We start from the raw sequence: 20,354 nt of genomic DNA on the forward strand, positions 1-20,354 counted from the left end.
GTATGAATGTCACGACTTTATCCAGAGTGTCTCACATCTATTTCATCATCACCTGGCTGTAAAGGTTTGACTGTGACATGGAAGCATCGGCCACTATCAGCGATAAAAATGGGAATAGAGTAAGCTCACATGAAAGTGCTTTCATAATCAATCATGAAAAAATAATGACTGACGCAGCAACTTAACAGTCAGCGCTTAATAATCAATCAACACTATTTGTTCCACCAATCGACACCTCACTAAGCTCAACAGAGAGCAGCTTGGATGTAATGTACAGCAGCTAACACTGGTTTGATAAAAATACAGCGTTCAAGGAAAGGGAATGGTGACAAGGTGTTGTTGAGGATATTGGAAAACAGATTGATGTATTCCTAAATGACTGGAGTATTTTTCTATTCCTGTCCCCACCCCACTTTTGACTGCATTAAACTTCATGGAAGACAATGAAGTTGTAACAACAGAAGCTAAAAAAAAAGGCAGGATTTAGAGAGGTTCTTCATTTTCCCTCCAAGACGGTTTGGTTTAAGTCAGGGGTGGGTAACCAGGGGCCATGGAGAGCCATGCGTATGCAGGTTTTCCTTCCAGCCGGACTCCGCACCAGGTGAGGTCACTGATTAGCAACCCTTCAACCGAAGAGGAGGAATGTATCAGTGAAGTCACCTGGTGTGGAGTCCGGCTGGAAGGAAAACCTGCATACACATGGCTCTCCGTGGCCCCCGGTTACCCACCCCTGGTTTAAGTGATGGGTGTTTTTTCGGTGGGCGAATGATGAGTCGTCCGTGATGAAGGACCAGACTCACTGCTGTAGCCGAAGAATCCCTTGGGCTCCTTACTCTCCGTGGGCAGAAATGTTCCTATAAAGTAGTTGGCAATGGCTCCTAACAGGATTACCAGAAGCACGATCTGAGCCTGAATCACAGAGGGATAGAAAGTTGGTTAAATTTAAAGGTACTGTGTAGTTCTACTTCAATCCCGCCCTCTTGTGTTGCGTGATGTGAATAACAACAAGTCAAAACGAGACAAACTTATTCGAATAGAAATGGATCGCCCTCCTTCAGTTGAAACCAGTTTACTGTGATGGTTGCATAATGGCGGCATAGATGGATGCGAGGGGGTTGCTGACTCATTTACTTTGTTTTAATCGGTACCACCCAGTAACTATTGTCATTATGCTTCAGGAAAACCACACCATAGCAGCTTTAAAGGGTATCTCGATGTTTTAAAGGGATAGAAATTGCACTGTAAATCCATACACAGGTTTGTACACTGTGAGAAAAGTTCGAGTCCTGTTTGTCCATAAGTGATAAAGCAATGCATGTATGTCTGTTGTAATGCCACCGGGAGGCACCATGCAGTCTGCCAGAAGAGCGATGCATGCCATCACACAGAATGAATGCTGAGAAGCTCCACAGTTAGTGATGCGCGGGTCGACCCACAACCTGCGGGTCCTGTGGGTTGACCCCCAGATCAGGTGTGTTCGGGTGAGCTTACTAAGAAATATCACGGGTTTTAGCAGGCGGGTCAAAAAGGGACAAAGCAGTGTTCTGAGTAAGTTATAAACAACTTACGCAAACGTTGAATGCAATAGGCTAGGCTCGCATTACTAGCCTGCCTTCTCCTCCCTTTGTTTTTTTACCCCCCCCCCCCTATTCCCCCCAATTGTATCCAGCCAATTATCCCACTCTTCTGAGCCGTCCCAGTCGCTGCTTCACCCCCTCTGCCGATCGGGGGAGGGCTGCAGACTACCACATGCCTCCTCCGTTAAGACGGCGTCACACTGTGTTGGGACATACGGTACGTCTGGTCCTGTCCAGAGTCACTTGGTAAGGATTTGGACAAAATAACAAACCGTCTGTGCTGATTGCTTTGTCTTACCTTGGCCTCCCACTCCATTCCCGCAACCGAGATTCCCAGCAGCAGGATAACAGTCAGCGTTCCGACGATCCGGATGTCATTAAGCTCATCCGTCATCAGGGCGTCCACGTCCTGTTACAACCACATCAATTTCTATAGCACAGATCAATACCTGTATCTACTACTACTATCTGTATCGATACACCCCACCAAATAACTCCTCTAAACTTAGATGGATGGACAGATAGATAGATAAGAGTTTGAGAGAGAGAGAGAGAGAGAGAGAGAGAGAGAACACATCTTCATGCTGAACTTTACTGAAGAAGAAAACATGTCTCACATTGAGCAGCTCCACGACCGTCTCTGCAAAGCCGACTACATACATGGCCACAGCCACGGCGTTGGCGAACGCAAAGATGAGCCCTATGGAGCCTCCAAACTCAGGACCCAGGCTCCTGGAGATCAGGTAGTAAGCCCCTCCTGGTCGACAGACAGACGTCAGTCATAAAAATGTCGTGGTTCAGTACTGTTTTGATAGCTTTGTGCTTGGCCTGTGCTGCAGAAAGGTCAGGGGTCAAGGATATCTCCAAAAAAGAGCCCCTGGACTTTGTGTGGGTTTTAAGTCTCACTTAATCAGGGCAGACGCTTGTCAACATCCCAAATCTGGGTCCTCAGGCTGAAGGCCATTTCCCTTTTTTTCCTCATATTTTGTTTTATTTCTCATTTACTGATGAGTCTCGACACATGTAGGGGGGATACATGATTACATTTCAAGCGTCAGCGTGCTGCAAAATACACAAATATAGACACATGAATTCAAAGGGGGTCCAGTTGGTACCGATAGTGCCCTGTCACTGCATTCCTCTCCCACACGAGAAGAGACAAAACTATTCAGGCTACAGTACTCAGGAAATCAGGGTGGCACATGCTTTTCTTGACACTTTCTATCTCCGGTGTATTTAAAGCAACAACTAACGAGGCGTTCGGGTAGTGTAGCGGAGTACTCCGTTGCCTAGCAACACGGGGCTCGTCGGTTCGAATCCCCGTGTTGCCTCCGGCTTGGTCGGCCGTCCCTGCAGACACAATTGGCCGTGTCTGCGGGGGTGGGAAGCCGGATGTGGGTATGTGTCCTGGTCGCTGCACTAGCGCCTCCCCTGGTCAGTCGGGGCACCTCCCACATGTATGGGAGGAGGCATGTGGTAGTCTGCAGCCCTCCCAGGATCGGCTGAGGGGGTGGAGCAGAGACCGGGACGGCTCGGAAGAGCGGGGTAATTGGCCAAGTACCATTAGGGAGAAAAAAAGGGGGGGGGCTTCATGGTAGATAAGGAAGCAATCCTGTAAGTTTGAAGTCCTAAGTAATGAAAACATGATGAGTTTACTCAACGTCTTAAGTATATCAGCTAGAAAATTCAAGTATAGACTTTTTTTTGGAAAATAGAAATCTAAACTGGAACTTGAAGCCTTTCCATACAAACTTAACAGCGGTTATCTCACCTCCGCGTACGAAGCCGTTGGTAGCTATGGCCGAGGTAGACAGGCCTGTTATGGTGGTGACCACAGTAGCCATCAGAATGATCGCAATTGTCAGCCCTGTTACAGACAGAAAAAAACAACTTTAAGCAGAACGGGTCAGTTGCGGCACATCACAAAGAGCACGGCAGCAATTGTGTAGCACAGATTTGAATAAAAGGTTTCAGCTCTGTTTGCAGTCACGGTACGGTGTTCAGGACCATCGAGTTTGGATTGTTGAGTTAAAGCTGTTTTCACACTTGGTATGTTTTGCTGTTCTGAACACGGGTACAATTATTTCCCCCACCCCCCGGGTCTCTTTTCACATTACATTATCTGTCTGTATGTATGCTCAATAATCCAGGTAAGGTCAGTCTCAGAGGTCACTCAGATGAGTTACGAACTGTTTTTCTCGATAAGTGTTGTGTCCAGATGAACTGATTCAACTTATACCTGCACCCACCCATCCATTATCCGAACCACTTATCCTGCTCTCAGGGTCGCGGGGATGCTGGAGCCTATCCCATTAGTCACTGGGCGGCAGGTGGGTAGACACCCTGGACAGGCTGCCAGGCCATCACACAGGACCGACACACACACACACACAGTCATACCTAGGGACAATATAGTACGGCCGAGTCACCTGACCTACATGTCTTTGGACTGTGGGAGGAAACCGGAGCCCCCGGAGGAAACCCACACAGACACGGGGAGAACATGCAAACTCCACACAGAGGACGACCCGGGACGACCCCCAAGGTTGGACTACCCCGGGACTCGAACCCAGGACTTTCTTGCTGTGAGGCGACCGCGCCGACCACTGCGCCACCGTGCCGCCTACCTGCAGCCGGTTGACACTAAAGACGTCACTTAGATGAGCGATAGAACATTTCTCTCAATAGACGTGTCCAGATTACATTATTTGCTTTATGCCATCAACACATAAGGAACATGCAGATTTTATTTACTAAGGTCGCTAGGCAAGAACGAGAACGGGAGGCTAAATGGAAAGCCACTCCTCTTCCTCTTCTCCTCTTTCCGGCTGCTCCCATTAGGAGTCACCACAATGGATCATTCGTTTCCATCTCTTCCTGTCCTCTGCATCTTCCTCTGTCACACCAGCCACCTGCATGTCCTCCCTCACCACATCCATAAACCTCCTCTTCGGCCTTCTTCGTTTCCTCTTCCCTGGCAGCTCCATGTTCAGCATCCTTCTCCCAATATAATCGAGTCAAGTTTATTTGCATAGCCCAATATCACAAATCAAAAGTTTATGTAAAAGTTCTATGGGTACTTTTGTACATCTCATGTGGTACTGTCTGCTGGTTTCCCTATTTTGGACACGAGTGGTTGGGGCAATTGAGAAGTGGTTGGATCAGCCCTTGCCGAGCTCGCCATGTCTATCCCTTCTTGGAGACAAATCTGCTCTACCAGCTGGACTCACAAAGGCACAGTTTAGGTTAGCCCTTGCAGGCTTCCTTAACGCAGCCAGGGGTATATTAAGGAAATATAAAAATACAAGCACACTGTGCTATAAGGACAGGATCGAACTCATGATGGCTACAGCCTCATATGAGTTGATGATAGCTACAGTGAGAGACTCCGTATCTAAATTCACTGAAATGTGGGGTCGCTTTCTCACATTTATTAGCGGTACGGAACAATAGATGGCAATATGTAAAAGATGTATATCATATGGGGTGTTGTGGGGGGGGGTATTGTGGCCTATCATGGCCACAATACAAGCTTGCTTCTCTTTTTTGATTTTGTTTTGTTTGCACTGTAACTCTGGTGTTTTGGAAAAAATAAGAATAAAAAATACTTATGACAAAAAAAAAACAAAAATAAAAAATGTGCCTCAGGGAGCTTTCCAACAACACAACATCCTGCCCTTAGACCCTCACATCGGATAAGGAAAGACTCCCTAAAAAAAAAAACTTTTTAGTATGGGGAACGTAGTCACCATTAATTAGGTGCTTATTAGCATGCAAATTAGCAACATATTGGCTCTTAATTGGTCATTATTACGTACTCATTAATGCCTTATTCTGCATGGCCTTATTATACAACCAGTAAGCCATTAACTATGAGTTTTCCCTCTATAACCTCAGAAGTATTGCTTATTAGTAGTACCATCTCGATATGCTTTGCTTAGTATGGCCTTTATAAGGTGGTAGTACCACAAGAAGAGTTATTCTCCCTTACAAACACTTAATGAATATGGTCTGTTCTTACATAACAACACACAAAACTACAAGTGTTCATAGTGTTAAATTACTGTAAATTAAGTTTTTGTTACTTAGAATATGTTCCCCATACTAAAGTGACATCTTGATCATTACTAATTCACTAGTAATTAAGTTTTTTTATGTTCCCCATACTAAAGTGTTACCAAAACCTTTAACAGGGAGAAAAAATAGGAAGAAACCTCAGGGAGAGCAACAGAGGAGGGATCTCTCTCCCAAGACGGAAAACGTGCAATGGATGTTGTGTTTACACAATTTACACAATACAACTAATGGCGTAAGTGGACTCGGGTCCACACCATAAGCTCTAAAGTAGCCTAGGTTTGGTGGGATTGTAACAGTGGAATTGTAAAACCTTTTGTCCTGCCATCTAAATAAAGAGGAACGAACTGTTTACAGGTGTCTGTCAACCCTGTCACACAATAAGACATGTCGGCCATGTGACAATAAGTTAGAACAGAAGGCACGTGAGGTGGAACAGAACGCTATTAGCCGGCTAGCTTAAACCAGCCATTAAGCTGCAGCTCAGTGGTGTGGATGAAGGTTGTTGTGACTGGATGTCTGTGGGTCTCTGTAGATCAGTATGTGGCCCTGTGGGGACCTGTGTCTGGTTTTCAATGGTTCTATGAGGTTCTTTATAGTCCTTGGTTGTGTGTGGTTCTGTACAAACCAATGCCAGCCTGTCCTACGATCCAGGACATCCTGATAAACAGCATCACTCCCCAAATATTCAGCATGCAGCGGACCTGCAACACACACACACACACACACACACCAACAAATAGACACACATACATATATGGGTGATTATTTTTAGAATTCAAAATTACAAAATCTGGAAGGACAGACTTCTTTTGTATTTGGGAAGTCAACTTTTGAATTTATAGACATCAAGAATGATTTCAAACAGCATCAACCATCCACATCATCACACTGACCAGCACTCCTTTCACCCAACCAAACTTCACACTCCCTCCTTTCGCCTCCTTGGCGGCCATGGCAGCTGCCTCCTCTGCGGCCAAGGGTTCCTCCCCGTTGGCCAAGCCCTCCTCAAATGGCTCCTGTTGAACAATCGGGGTCAAGAAATGCAAATGAGTCAGACGAGGAAATAGAGGAAGTGAGTGAGCAGGGATGCCTGTGGAGGCTTGTTTATGCAGTAAATGACATGAACATGCATGTTTAAAGCTGCAATCTGTGAATTTTCTCCATTAAAAAGTTTATTTTCTCCATGTGAAAGGTGGAGGTGATGCGGTGGTGGTATTGGACAGTCAGTCTTCCAGGTGAACAGTGTTGTGATGTAGTGGATGTAGGAGACAGAGAGAAACAGACCTGTTGACTCTGATGTCCTGAGACTACAAACCAGGTGTAGCAGGACTACAAACCAGGCGTAGCAGCCATTGTGGCTGGTGTGCCGTCAGCTCAACAGTTAACAGTTCCCACCCTTGTAAAAATGAATCCTGGGACCAAAGCTAACACAGACAGTCTGGTGTATTACAAACTACATCACACTATATGGGAACACTGTTGTACAGTCAAAACATCTCAACAGTGGTATACGGAGACTGGAGAGGGTCTCCAGCCACAGTAAATATGACCGGTAGCGTTACGGAGCCTGACTCCATCATACACATGGAGAACATAATTTATTAATGGAGGAAAAAAAAAGAGAGTGGATTTCAGCTTTAAATGTACCATTTAAATTCCAACTAAATTACTTCTGAATATCCCCCTACGTAAATATTATGTCAATGTTCTTATTCAAACTGTTCTGTGTTAGTACTTCATCAGGAAGAGACACACTGAGGCAGTTTGGCGGCGGCCTTGCCTAGCGTTGACCGTGCAGTGTTTTTGTCTGCGTATGCTTTTGTGTCATCGTGTAGAGTGCGGCGGAGTTATGCGGAAGGTGTCTGGCTGGAGAGCTAGCGTTGGATCGGCTGAGGGAGCCTGGTCTGCTACATCCGATGGGCCCAAAGACCACGGCCATGCCTGGAGCTGCGCCTGAAGAGGAAACACTGAGGGCGGCCTGACAGGACGCGGAAGCGGAGCAGGCTAAGCTAACTGCTAGCCCATGCAGACCAGCAGTTCCGACAGTCATCCTGGCTGGCGTTCGTTCTCTGGACGGTGGAGTTTTTGGACTGTGTTGTACTGGGTGGACTGTGTTGTTGGCTGTTTTTGCTTTGTTCTCTCTGTTTTTGTGTTTTTGGTGCTATTGTTTTTGGAGGTTTTTGGGTATGTGTTTTTGTCTTTTGTGTTGCACTGCAGTGGGCTGGGGGAAACGGAATTTCGTTTCTTTTGTGTACGTACCAGTACATAAGATGAAATGACAAATAAATTGTTCCTGATTCATTACATTCACCTGCTGTTGAGGTGTAAAACCTCCCTGACTGAAGGCTGAATAACTGGAACAACAGGTGAATGTAATGAACTACCTGGTAGATTAGAAAACCAGAAGTACTGGTGGTACCTGAGGACCTGATTGAGAACCACTGGACTAGAATGATGTCATGTGACACTGAGGTGTTGTGTCCTGAGATGAGGGCCATGGCAAAGTGCAGCTAGGTGCATTATTGTTTCCTTGACTGACGTCTGGATCTGTTAAAATCATGCAGCTCAATTTGTTCATGTTGACAAACTAATGGCAAGAAATGACTGATGCCCAGATAGCATCCGGATGTGGGCCACTTCAGGCAACGATGCGGCACTAACAGCCTTCTTTTGGCCCTGACAAAATGAATGTGAGCCAGAAGTGGCCCACATGTACAATAGTAATTTTGGCCCAAATATGCCAAATCAAATGTGGGCTTTTTTTGGCAAAGATGCGGTGCTCTCGGCAACATGTGATCTGGATGTGACCCTGAAGTGGCCCGTGTGGTAAATGGTGAATATGGCCCAAATATCACAAAACACATATGGGCCACCTTTGGCAAATATGTGGCACATGCGGCATTGCTATGGCTTGGTTCTGACCCAGATCTGGCAAACAGGAGCGGACCGTCCAAGTGCCATCATTCCACACGGTATGTGGGCCGGATGAAGTGTCGGGTGTGGGACAGGTCCGGGGCACAGCAATTTGGGTGTGGTCTTTGACGCCTCTTTTGAAGAGCTGCAGCTGCATAAAATGAGTTTTAATGAAGCTTAAAATAATACCAACGATAGCCTCCACATCATCTCATGTAAAAACCCAGCCACTCATTTCCACAGCTTACAGGTTAAGAAGAATTTGACTGTGCAGTAAAATAGGGAGACCATGAAAACATGGCGGTAATTCCTTCAGTGGATCCATTCTGTAATTCAATCTTGAATCTTGGATCTTCATAGACATTCTACTTGGATAAGGTTGTGTCACGTCCTGTGTGTTTTATGTAAGTAAGTACCAAATTAATTATCCCACATGTTCAAATTTAGCTGGCTAATAAGAGAAATTGTGATGTGGCTGAAAGCCTAAGAAAACCAGTATCGACACTGCGTTTAAACATTATATTGAAGATGTTATTTTACATCCAAATGCTAAAAAACCAGAAAAGTCAAATAACATGTCGCTACTGTAAAGACCTACATACTTACGAAATCTACAGTAGGTCATTACAGGGAAGATGGGTTGTGAGACAGCATTGTGTGTGTGTGTGTGTGAGTCGGGGGTTGGAGGGTGGGGGCCAATGAGGGTCCTCACAAGTATAGAAAAACAATTGTTGTGTGTGAGCGTGTGTGCTTGTATGATCCGCAGGTCATGCTCCCAGTGACGTCATGAGGCCCATTCTGTGGGTGGGTTGGGAATGTAATGAATTTAAATTTCATTGGGCTGTGAAAATACATCCGGAGTGTGTGGATGTTGAAAAGTCATCAGCTGTGGCGTAACCTATAGAGGCAGACTTTGTATGGTGGGAAAGACCCGAGGATAAGTAAATGAAACCTTCAGAGAAGAAACAGACTTTATCGCAGAGAAAAAGAAGTTTGTTATAATAGAGAGTTGTATAAACTGATGTAGTTTTTAATCTTTCGGGCTTCACCAGAACAGAACAGTTTAGCATTATTAACCATCCACCCATCCACTTTCCGAGCCGCTTATCCTAATTAGGATCGCAGGATGCTGGACCCTATCCCGGCAGTCATAGGGCGGAAGGCGGGGAAACACCCTGGACAGGCTGCCAGTCCATCACAGGGCTGACACAGTCACACCTAGGGACAATTTAGTAAGTCCGATTCACCTGACCTACATGTCTTTGGACTGTGGGAGGAAACCGGAGCACCCGGAGGAAATCCATGCAGGCAGACACGGGGAGAACATGCAAACTCCACACAGAGGATGACCCCCAAGGTTGGACTACCCTGGGGTTCAAACCCAGGACCTTCTTGCTGTGAGGCGACTGCGCTAACCTCTGCGTCACCGTGCTGCCCTATTATTATTATTATCATTACTATTACTATTATGAAGTGCTTTTATCCCCTTAGGCAACTATAACCACATGGTAATTATTTGTAATATCTTTAATATTTTAATATTTAGCTATAGTAGAAGGAGAGGATATACATAGTATATGCCAAATAGAGAGAGCAAACAAAGACGTTGAAAAAAAAAACTGATCAAGGACGCAGATGGAAGAATACTGTCAAAAGATGAAGAAATTTTACAGAGATGGCGAGATTATTTCAGTCATCAAATGAATGATGTGAATAAAGAAGGACAGATTAACCACCAAGGAATGAAGAGGACATGGCGTTGCTAAGAATGAAAAACGGAAAAGCTGTGGGACCGGGCAATATTTCCCTGGCGTACACCCTGCAGCTGTGTCCAGGTTTTCAGCATTATGGCTAAAGGTTCAATGACTAGCACAAACAACAGACGTGAAAGCGGACAGCCTTTACAGGTTCCATGGGCTAAAAATTTCAGTTGAGGCTAACAAAAACCAAACTGACTTCCTTGACATCTCATTACACATTAGAAATGGTTCATACGGGCCATACATGAAGCCCAATAATATACTGCAATACATACACAAGGCAATCATCCGCCCTCTATCTTGAAAAATATCCCAGTGAGCATAAATATGAGACTCATCTATATCGTCTAGTGAAGCCATCTTCAGTGAAACAGCCCCCCCCCCCCAATACCAAGAAGCTTTACGAAAGAGTGGATATAATTTTAAAAACATGTGATCGCTAACGGATGTTCTTCAAGATGGAGGGGGATATATATATATATATATAGTTAAGGTCAAAATTATTAGCCCCCAAGAAACTATGGAACATTTCCCTAAAATTCTGCCCAATGTTTGCATCATTCCGAAGACATGTTGGTCAGGTGAATCGGCCGTACTAAATTGTCCCTAGGTACGAATGTGTGTGTGTATGTTGGCCCGGTGTGATGGCCTAGCGGCCTGTCCGGGGTGTCTTCCCACCTGCCGCGCAATGACTGCTGGGATAGGCTCCAGCATCCCCACGACCCTGACAGCAGGATAAGCGGCTCAGATAATGGATGGATGGAAGCCTATATTGAAATCCCCACATATGAACATATTCTTTTGTGATGATTTTGAATACAATTCTTCTATCCAGTCCTTAAATATTTCAATATTTGACCCCGGTGATCTGTATATACAGCTCACAATTACATTTTTCTTTTTTTCCATGCAGATTTCTACTGTAATGCGTTCTAGCACGTCATCAACCACTGTTGTCATGCTTTCCACGACCTTATAATTGAAGCTTTTATCCACATACAAAGCCACACCCCCTCCATTTTTGTTTTTCCTGTTCATATAGGCCAATTCACAGCCATTTAGCTCCAAGTCTGATATAGCTAGTATTATATTGAACGGTTTATTTAATTGACTTAAATATTCTTTGATGTTTTGGAAGATGGCATATAGGCTTCTGCTGTTAAAGTGGAAAATTGATATTTTATGATGATTTAACCTTAGTGTAAAACTGATCATCTGTGTAATAACAGCAACTGTTGTTGATATTTTTGAAGAAATTATTTTCCGGATCGATATCATTTTCCATATCTTGTGATTTATGCTCAGTATGTTCAAACGTTCTCAATCCCAGTTTATCATATTCTGCAAATCTTTGCTGTTTGCTGATTATCATTATCTCCAGACAGAGATGAACGACTTCTTTCAGAACTTGTCATGGTTGGTTGCATGGAGTGTGTTTATTTAGTCACTCTTTAACAGTGTTCATTACCTTGTTGTGTTGTTCTTTTGGACTCACTGGTATTTATCCAATTCCTCAATGCCTCTGACGACCCGCACTTTGGCCTCTTCTGGTGTTCCGTTTAAATTCATAAAGACTTTATAGTCTGTCGACCACATAGCTAGGAGTTCCCTCTGCTTTTTCAGGAAGCGTGCCTTTCCGTCCGCATTCTTTCATATTGTAGCGAATTCGGGGGACAACGCAACCACAGGAAGTGCCGCGGCCGGGAAGCGAACCCGTATCGCCCGCACCGCAAGAGACATCGCTAACCGCTCGACTAAAGCAGTGGTTCTCAACCTTTTTGGGGTCCTGGACCCCCTGCGTATTTTTGATCTACCCTGAGGACCCCTCCACCTGATCTTGGGGGAGGGGGGTAGCAATTTGATAGAAACAGTAGAAACTGCATTTTAAATTGCATTCTAGCATTTATTCACTCTTTGGGGGCAAAAATAAGAGCTTTCAGTTGTAACTTAGATATAGTTAACACAACAGAATTCTTATGCAGTAACTTTCAGATATATGTAACAAAACAGAATATGTATTCAGTAACTTTCAGATATATGTAACAACAGAATTTTTGTGCAGTAACTTTTAACAATGCAAACGGGAGCGAGATCTCTTATTAAAATACAATAAATTGCACTTGTGAAACAGATGTAATTAGAGAAAAAAGTCCTGTTACCCTTTATAGTTTAGGTAGATAAAGGTCTCAGTCACATTTGAGTAAAATAATCCTATTTCTATAAATGTCATAGGATCTTTTTTTTAAAGATATTTTATTTTCACGGACCCCTTGCAATTACACCACGGACCACTAGGGGTCCGCGGACCCCCGGTTGAGAAACACTGGACTAAAGGCGGACGGCTGATCTCTTTAGCTCTTTTCCTCGCCTTAGCAGGTTTTATGCTTTCGGTTCGAAAACCTTACCATCCTGGCCGGGTTATCACTCTTGTTTTTCCGAGGGAGAGGGTGGCGCGCCTCGGTGTAGGTGTTGCCCCTTACACTGAGACGGGTGAAACAACAGGGGACAAAGAAGTCGCCTGGTGCTCCACAGAGTCGCGAGTCCGTCTCCCTGAATCCCCCACCGTTCTTCGTCGTCGCTGCCCGGGCGTAGGCCGGGGTTTTAGTCTCCAGCCCCGGTGACAGCGCCGTCGTTCATTTCCGTGTACTGCTCCACATCATTCGCCCGGTTCTCCGGGGAAGACGAATCTCTTATCCTTCGGTGTTTGGTGGCCTCGGCGCCTTCACTTCGTTCTTTCACCGGGTCCAAAACCGTTTTCTGTTGTAGTTTGACCGTTGCAGCCTCCTCCGTCAGGTTGGGGGATTCTGCTTCCTCTTCCTCTTCTTCTTCTTCTTCTTCTTCTTCTACTTCCGCTTCTTCTTTTTTGTCCCACGCCGCTTTGTTTGTGCCAGCTAGCCTAGTGTAAACTACTAATTAGACACGTTAGCCCCTAGCTAACGGGTCTGACCCTTTAGTCGAGCGGTTAGTGACGTCGCCTTGTGGTGCAGGACACCCCGTATCGAATCCCGCACCGGGCAAGAAAATAACCGGTTACATTGGTGGGATCCGGAAGTGCGCAGATCCTCAGGAGTCTCTTCGGAGCGCGGGAAGAACAAAGCGCGAGGGCGCGCTTCCGGGGAGAGTGACAACTGTAAACTACTAATAAGACACGTTAGCCCCTAGCTAACGGCTTTGACCCTTTAGCCGAGCGGTTAGCGATGTCGCCTTGTGGTGCAGTACACCCCGTGTCGAATCCCGCACCGGGCAAGAAACTAACCGGTTACATTAGCTTAGCCAGTTAGTTAGCTTAGCTAGCCACCGGTACAGCCGTCGTCTTTTTCGGTCGCAACAAGAGAACCCGGCTCCGTGTCGCTCACTTGATGTAAACCGACGTCTTTCTGTGCAAAAGTAGTCTTTCTGGGTGTAAAGAGGAGATTAGGTCTCGGAGCTTGCGAAAGGATCGACCGCTCACTCCGCCATGAAGACCGGAAGTCTCGAGCTGAGGAAACGGTTATGTTGACGTTTGAAATTCAACAACTAGGATATGAGTAGCAAGGCAACGGTCAGGCTTCTTGTGTGAACAGAACATTTGTTAGGTGACTGAAAGTCCCTAATTGGTCCTGTATTTGCCAGCCGAAGGCACAGTAGTTTTTTTCTGCTTGCTAACAGAGCTTTTTTTTCCCCCTCCCCAATTTCTATTTGGCAAATTACCCCGCTCTTTTTGAGCCGTCCCGTTCGCTGCTCCACCTCCTCTCTGCCGATCCGAGGGCGCCGCGACTGACCAGAGGGGGCGCTAGTGCAGCGATCAGGACACATACCCAAATCCGGCTTCCCACCCCTCAGACACGGCCAATTGTGGCTGTAGGGACGCTCGACCAAGCCGGAGGTAACACGGGGATTCGACCCGGCGATCCCGTGTTGGTAGGCAACGGAATAGACCGCTATGCCACCCGGGCACCTTGCTAACACAGTTAGCCCTCATGGGACACTTGGTCGCCAAAGCTGAGCTATCGTTGGTCCGTTGGAGAGTTAAATATTTTCAGCCAGCAGCTCCAATAGCACCACGAGTAACCGGAGCACTCGTGGTTCCACTGAGTAAATTTACATGGTAGCGACGCCACCGAATAGCGTCCCAGACAGCACCCGGATGTGGGCCACTTCAGGCAACGATGCGGCACTGATGGCCCTCTTCTGGCCCTGACAAAATGGATTTGAGCCAGAAGTGGCCCACATGTATAACAGCAAATATGGCCCAAATATGCCAAATCAAATGTGGGCCTTTTTTTGGCGAAGATGCGGTGCTCTGGGCAACATGTGATCTGGATGTGGCCCTGAAGTGGCCCGTGTGGTAAATGGTGAATATGGCCCAAATATCACAAAACAAATATGGGCCACCTTTGGCAAATATGTGGCACATGCGGCACTGCGATGGCTTGGTTCTGGCCCAGATCTGGCAAACAGGAGCGGACCGCCCTAGTGCCATCGATCCATGCGGTATGTGGGCTGGATGAAAGTGTCGGGTGTGGGACGGGTCCGGGGCACAGCAATACTGCTGCCTGGGGTTGTTGGCTACTAGGAAACATTGCAGTTCCATTCGACTACAAGGGACTGGAACAATGCGGACATCAGTGTCGTGTATCGGAGTTGTATCAGGCCTGTAACGGGGGTTTAATTTCTTTTGTCTTTGTTTTACCCGCTGGCTTTTGTAATTTTATTTCTTATGCCAGTGTTTATATGATTTGCTATTGTGAGTGTATTGATAGGGGCCTTTAATGTTTTGACGTTCACTAAAGAGGTGCTCCACGAAGTTGGCATAAGAGCCGGCGTGAAAGGGCTCGTCCTAATCTGATTGCTCTCTTTTGAATTCGATAGTATTCCAGATTGCTGATATTCTAGGTGCCCATCTCCCTACTGGTGTGAAGCTTGTTAGCAGAGCGCACCTTTAGTAATAGCAACCTGTCTACACACATTTGCGTTATCCCTGCCTAATGCAGATTTCTTCCTCCAGATAAACTGTGTCCTTCTAAACTCTTATGGTCTCCATTCACTACTAGTAACCAGGGTGAATTTATCGGATCCAGTTCAGGGGGCAAAGGACTACAGAACTAAGGTAAGGGCACTGTATTGACACTGAGCATTACAAGGGATACAATTGTTGTTGTGTTGTTGTTGTTATTATTTTACCTTGTCCAGTTCATCATGAAGCTCTGACAGTGAGGGTCGGGTGAGTTTCTCCCCGAAAGGCGTCGCTGTCTGCCGGTAGAAGTCGATGTTCGGGACAGCGTCTATGGTGTTGTGTCCAAAGGTTCTCATGTAGTATGTGTTGGAGTGGGAGTCGGAGACGTGGGTCTGACCGGTTCCTGTTGAATGGAGGCTGACGGAGTCGCTCCTCACAGTGTCTCCATTATGGGAAACATCTGGCGGGAGGCCGATGTCCCCCGCGATCCCCAGCCCGCCTGGATCCAGAAACCCAACCACCCGGAACCGGCCTTTAGACTCGTCTGACCATGCAGCAGAGGCTTTCACCCCAGCTGGTCCCGTCGATGGCTCGGCAGGTTGTGGGTCAGGTGTGTGTCTGTCTGCCTCAGAGACCAGGTCCACCTGGAAGCGGCTTTGAGCGGAGCTGCCAGCCTGTGAGGCGGCTTTCTGTCCCGGGGAGCCTGACATGTCCACCGACAGATGAAGAAATAAATAATGACTGGAACAACGAGGCTGATCCCACGACTCCCAAAAACCAGACAAAAGAGAAACCCTGTACCCAACCGACACCAGCCCAGACTCCAAACTACTGCATGACGCCCAAAACCTTTAACATGCAAACATCCATTCAACTTACGGATCCTACACTAAAGACAGGTGACCTTAAATTATGACGCAGAAGGAGACCGCAAACAGCAGTCCGGTCCGCTGCTGTCCCCGGCTAGTGTGATGGATGCGTCAGGACGCGTGCCAAAGATTGGTGCGTAATGGACACCAATCCGTCCCGTCTTCCTCCTCCTCTTCCTCTTCTCCGTGTTCCCACCCCACTGTGATGTCCCCAGAGAGAGAGAGAGAGAGAGAGAGAGAGAGAGAGAGAGAGAGAGAGAGAGAGAGAGAGAGAGAGAACAATACACCATTTGAGATCAGCTGGGAGCACACATCACTTTTGCCAACTCTTGGCTATGTAGAGAGAGACAGGGAGGGAGGGGAGGGAGGGAGGGAGAGTGGGGGGGGTTCTTTTTGAATAATACAAGGGCATTTGTTTGTTATGAGCCTCACTCTCCCCGTCATACTGGAGTATTCATGGTGGTGGTGCAGGGGGGTGGGGGTGGGGGTGGGGGGGTCAGCCTGCAGTAACATTAGCATAAAGAACAACAGCCACTTTCTCCGTCAGATGTTTGATTCCTGCAGTCACAGACTCCTCTCACAGATACATTCCCTCGACACAATACAAACATACACGATATGTCTTTTCCCCCACTCAGGTTTAGAAAGCTTGAAGAGTCGCATAAATAACAGCTGAGCCCCTGTGCCTCGACAAGCAACACATATAATAAACCATATGGTAAGCCGTCCTGGAGAGGGGACGTGGAATATCGTTGACCATTTTTCCATCCGTTATCTGAACCGCTTATCGGGGTCGCAGGGATGCTGGAGCCTATCCCAGCAGTCATTGGGCGGCAGGTGGGGAGACACCCTGGACAGGCCGCCAGGCCATCACACAGTACCCCCCCCCCCAACACACACTTTCATACCGAGGGACAATTTAGTACGGCCTAGTCACCTGACCCACATGTCTTTGGACTGTGGGAGGAAACCCACCCAGACACCCATGCAAACTCCACACAGAGGACGACCCCCAAGGTTGGACTACCCCGGGGCTCGAACCCAGGACCCTTCCTGCTGTGAGGCGACCCGCGCTAACCACTGCGCCACCGTGCCGCCATTTTTCCATTTCAATTAAATCAGCTCCTTGTGAAGTCAAGTCAGTTTTATTTGTATAGCCCAACATCACAAATTACAAAGGTGCCTCAGCGGGCTTCACGGCAGCACAACGTCCCGTCCTTAGACCCTCTCATCGGATAAGGAACAACTCCCTAAAACAACACCACCACCCTTTAACAGGGAGAAAAAGCAGGAGGGACGGACCTCATTTCCCCCCTTTTAGCTCCATATCATGTAAATGCATTGACAGACAGAGACGCGGAAAACATGGCGTCACTGCTGATGATGCGCTGACGAACATTCGGGAAAGTTTAGAGGGCCCCTGTTCACCAGGGACGACAAAGATGTGACAGAAACCGAAATCTGTTGAGGAGTTAATGCAGGAGGCCTTCCTGAACATCCGCCCTTCATAGTACCCCAGAGCCGTCCCCTCCGCGTGATCATTAAACATAATGGCATGAAGAAAACAACAACAACAACAACAACAACAACAAGTAAATGAATACAATGTGTCGGTCAGCCAACGTCTCGTTTATGTGAACAAGCAAATTACAGCCGTCTTGTTACTCTGTCCGCGGTTCTGAAGTGGATCTCAGACACCAAGCACTACCGCCACCACGTGGTCAATAGAGGAACTGCAGCGAGAAGGTGGACTGGATTTATTTATTTACTAGTCTATCTATTTATTTATTTTTAGAAAGAAAGAAAGCCACTTTATTTTGTCACTGTACATGTTGTTTTTTGGACACAATGAGTGCGCTTGCTGTATTAAACCATGATATTGTATAGGAGCAGTGGGCAGCTGCAGCGCCCGGGAACCAACTCCAGTTCTTCTTTCCTTTGCCTTGCTCAGGGGCAGAGACAGGAGTATTAGCCCTAACGTGCATGTCTTTTTGATGGTGGGAGGAAACCGGAGCACCCGGAGGAAACCCACCGCAGACACGGGGAGAACATGCAAACGCCACACAGGAAGGAAGAGGAGGAATGAAAGAAGAGGAAGGAAAGTCAGTAGGAGTAAGACAGAATACATGTATGTGTGAATGAGAGGGAGGACAGCAGAATGAATGGATGCAAGGAGTAGAGGTGATCAAAGCGGACGAGTTTAAATACTTGGGGTCAATTGTCCAAAGTAATGGGGAGTGCAGAAGAGAGGTGAAGAAGAGAGTGTAGGCAGGGTGGAGTGGGTAGAGAAGAGTGTCAGGAGTGATTTGTGACAGAAGGGTACCAGCAAGAGTCAAAGGGAAGGTTTACAAGATGGCAGTGAGACCAGCTATGTTATATGGAGACAGTGGCACTGAAGGAGGCGGAGCTGGAGGTGGCAGAGTTGAAGATGCTAAGATTTTCATTGGGAGTGATGAAGGAGGACAGGATTAGGAACGAGTATATTAGAGGGACAGCTCAGGTTGGACGGTTTGGAGACAAAGCAAGAGAGACAAGATTGAGATGGTTTGGACATGTGTGGAGGAGAGATGCTGGGTATACTGGGAGAAGGATGCTGAATATGGAGCTGCCAGGGAAGAGGAGAAGAGGAAGGCCAAAGAGGAGGTTTATGGATGTGGTGAGGGAGGACATGCAGGTGGCTGGTTTGACAGAGGAAGATGCAGAGGACAGGAAGAGATGGAAACAGATGACCCACTGTGGCGCCCCCTAACGGGAGCAGCCAAAAGTAATAGTAGTAGTAGTAGTAGTAGTAGTAGTAGGTTTAGATATAAACCAGCTTGTGGTTATTTTATAATCCCTCTGTCATCATAAATAACACATTTTCATCTTCTTGGGTTCGAGGGCACAAGGTTGAATTTCAAAAGTTCTTGCATTTGAAATCACCTTATTGAGTCTGATATCACAAATCAAGAGTTTTGGTTTCTACTGTGCCCAGTTTAAAGTCAAAGTTGTCCCTTTGACCCTCATTGTAGCTTTTAGTTTCACTTCCACACTTCATGGAAAATCATGGTTCTCCTTGAAGGAGGACCATGGAATCAGTTCTGCACAGAGTTCTGAATGAATAAGTTGAATCTTAGTCACCGGTGCTTCTAGGTCATATTTGTTGACTGTTGGGTTTCCTTGGAGACCAGTTGTGGTGCATTGTGAGTAGATGGTGTGAATATAAACAATGGAACAAATGCTGTATTTGCGGTGGTTGTTAAAAGAAGCTGTCTGACATCAGATCAGTGGTCCAATGCATTCCCCCTGTTGGCATCAACATTTAGTATTGAGTTAAAGTCTTCATGAGGTTTGTGAAGGCTTTGAAGTTTTTGGGCTGTTTTTTGGGGTGAGTTGTTGCCTCAAGTGAAGAAGTTCAAGTATCTCGGGGTCTTGTTCACGAGTGAGGGTAGGATGGAGCGGGAGATTGACAGGTGGATTGGTGCAGCATCAGCAGTAATGATGTGGACGTTGTACCGGACCGTTGTGGTGAAGAGGGAGCTGAGCCGGAAGGCAAAGCTCTCAGTTTACCAGTCAGTCTTCCTTCCAACCCTCACCTATGGTCATGAGCTTTGGGTAGTGACTGAAAGGGTGGGATCATGGATACAAGCGGCTGACATGAGTTTCCTCTGTAGGGTGTCTGGGCTCAGCCTTAGAGATAGGGTGAGGAGCTCGGACATCCGGAGGGAGCTCGCAGTAGATCCGCTGCTCCTTTACACTGAAAGAAGCCAGTTGAGGTGGTTCAGGCCTCTGATTAGGATGCTTCCTGGGCGCCTTCCTTTGGAGGTTTACCGGGTGTGGCCAGCTGGGAGGAGACCCCGGGGTAGACCCAGAACTCGCTGGAGGGACTACATGTCCAGTCTGGCCTGGGAACGCCTTGAGATCCCCCAGGAGGAGCTGGAGGGCGTTGACGTCTGGAGTGCCCTACTTAGCTTGCTGCCACCACGACCCAACCCCAGAGAAGCGGCTGATGTCAGGTTGTGTGGTTTTCTTACTGTATACTGTATAGATACAGGTCTGTTAAGTGGAGTTTGACACTGTCTGAAATACAAAAGGCTTGTGAGATGTCACACACTAGACAGTTTATTCTGCTGCATTGAGTAATGGCTTCTCGTTGGAAAAAAAAGTTTACCGTTATAAAGCAAAGAATCGACATCGACAACGGAGGAAAAAAATTTCAGCAACATTACAGAAAAAAATATGT

The 20,354-nt window shown here is 46.7% G+C and overlaps 1 protein-coding gene across 1 annotated transcript in view; it reads right to left on the bottom strand.

Annotated features, from left to right (window-relative positions):
* The window catches only part of LOC130120025 (solute carrier family 12 member 2-like), a 44,833-nt gene extending 28,586 nt beyond the window's left edge, over positions 1 to 16,247 (bottom strand). Inside the window, exons 1-7 of the mRNA XM_056288641.1 lie at positions 15,491 to 16,247; positions 6,548 to 6,670; positions 6,280 to 6,355; positions 3,349 to 3,444; positions 2,195 to 2,334; positions 1,876 to 1,986; positions 801 to 909 (exon numbers count right to left, since the gene is read on the bottom strand). Coding sequence (XP_056144616.1) covers positions 801 to 909; positions 1,876 to 1,986; positions 2,195 to 2,334; positions 3,349 to 3,444; positions 6,280 to 6,355; positions 6,548 to 6,670; positions 15,491 to 15,973 — 1,138 coding nt within the window. The 5' untranslated portion in view covers positions 15,974 to 16,247. The remainder of the gene's footprint in view (positions 1 to 800; positions 910 to 1,875; positions 1,987 to 2,194; positions 2,335 to 3,348; positions 3,445 to 6,279; positions 6,356 to 6,547; positions 6,671 to 15,490) is intronic.
* Between the last annotated feature and the right edge of the window lie 4,107 nt (positions 16,248 to 20,354).

Source organism: Lampris incognitus, chromosome 1 (assembly GCF_029633865.1).
Source record: "Lampris incognitus isolate fLamInc1 chromosome 1, fLamInc1.hap2, whole genome shotgun sequence".
Lineage (NCBI taxonomy): Eukaryota > Metazoa > Chordata > Actinopteri > Lampriformes > Lampridae > Lampris > Lampris incognitus.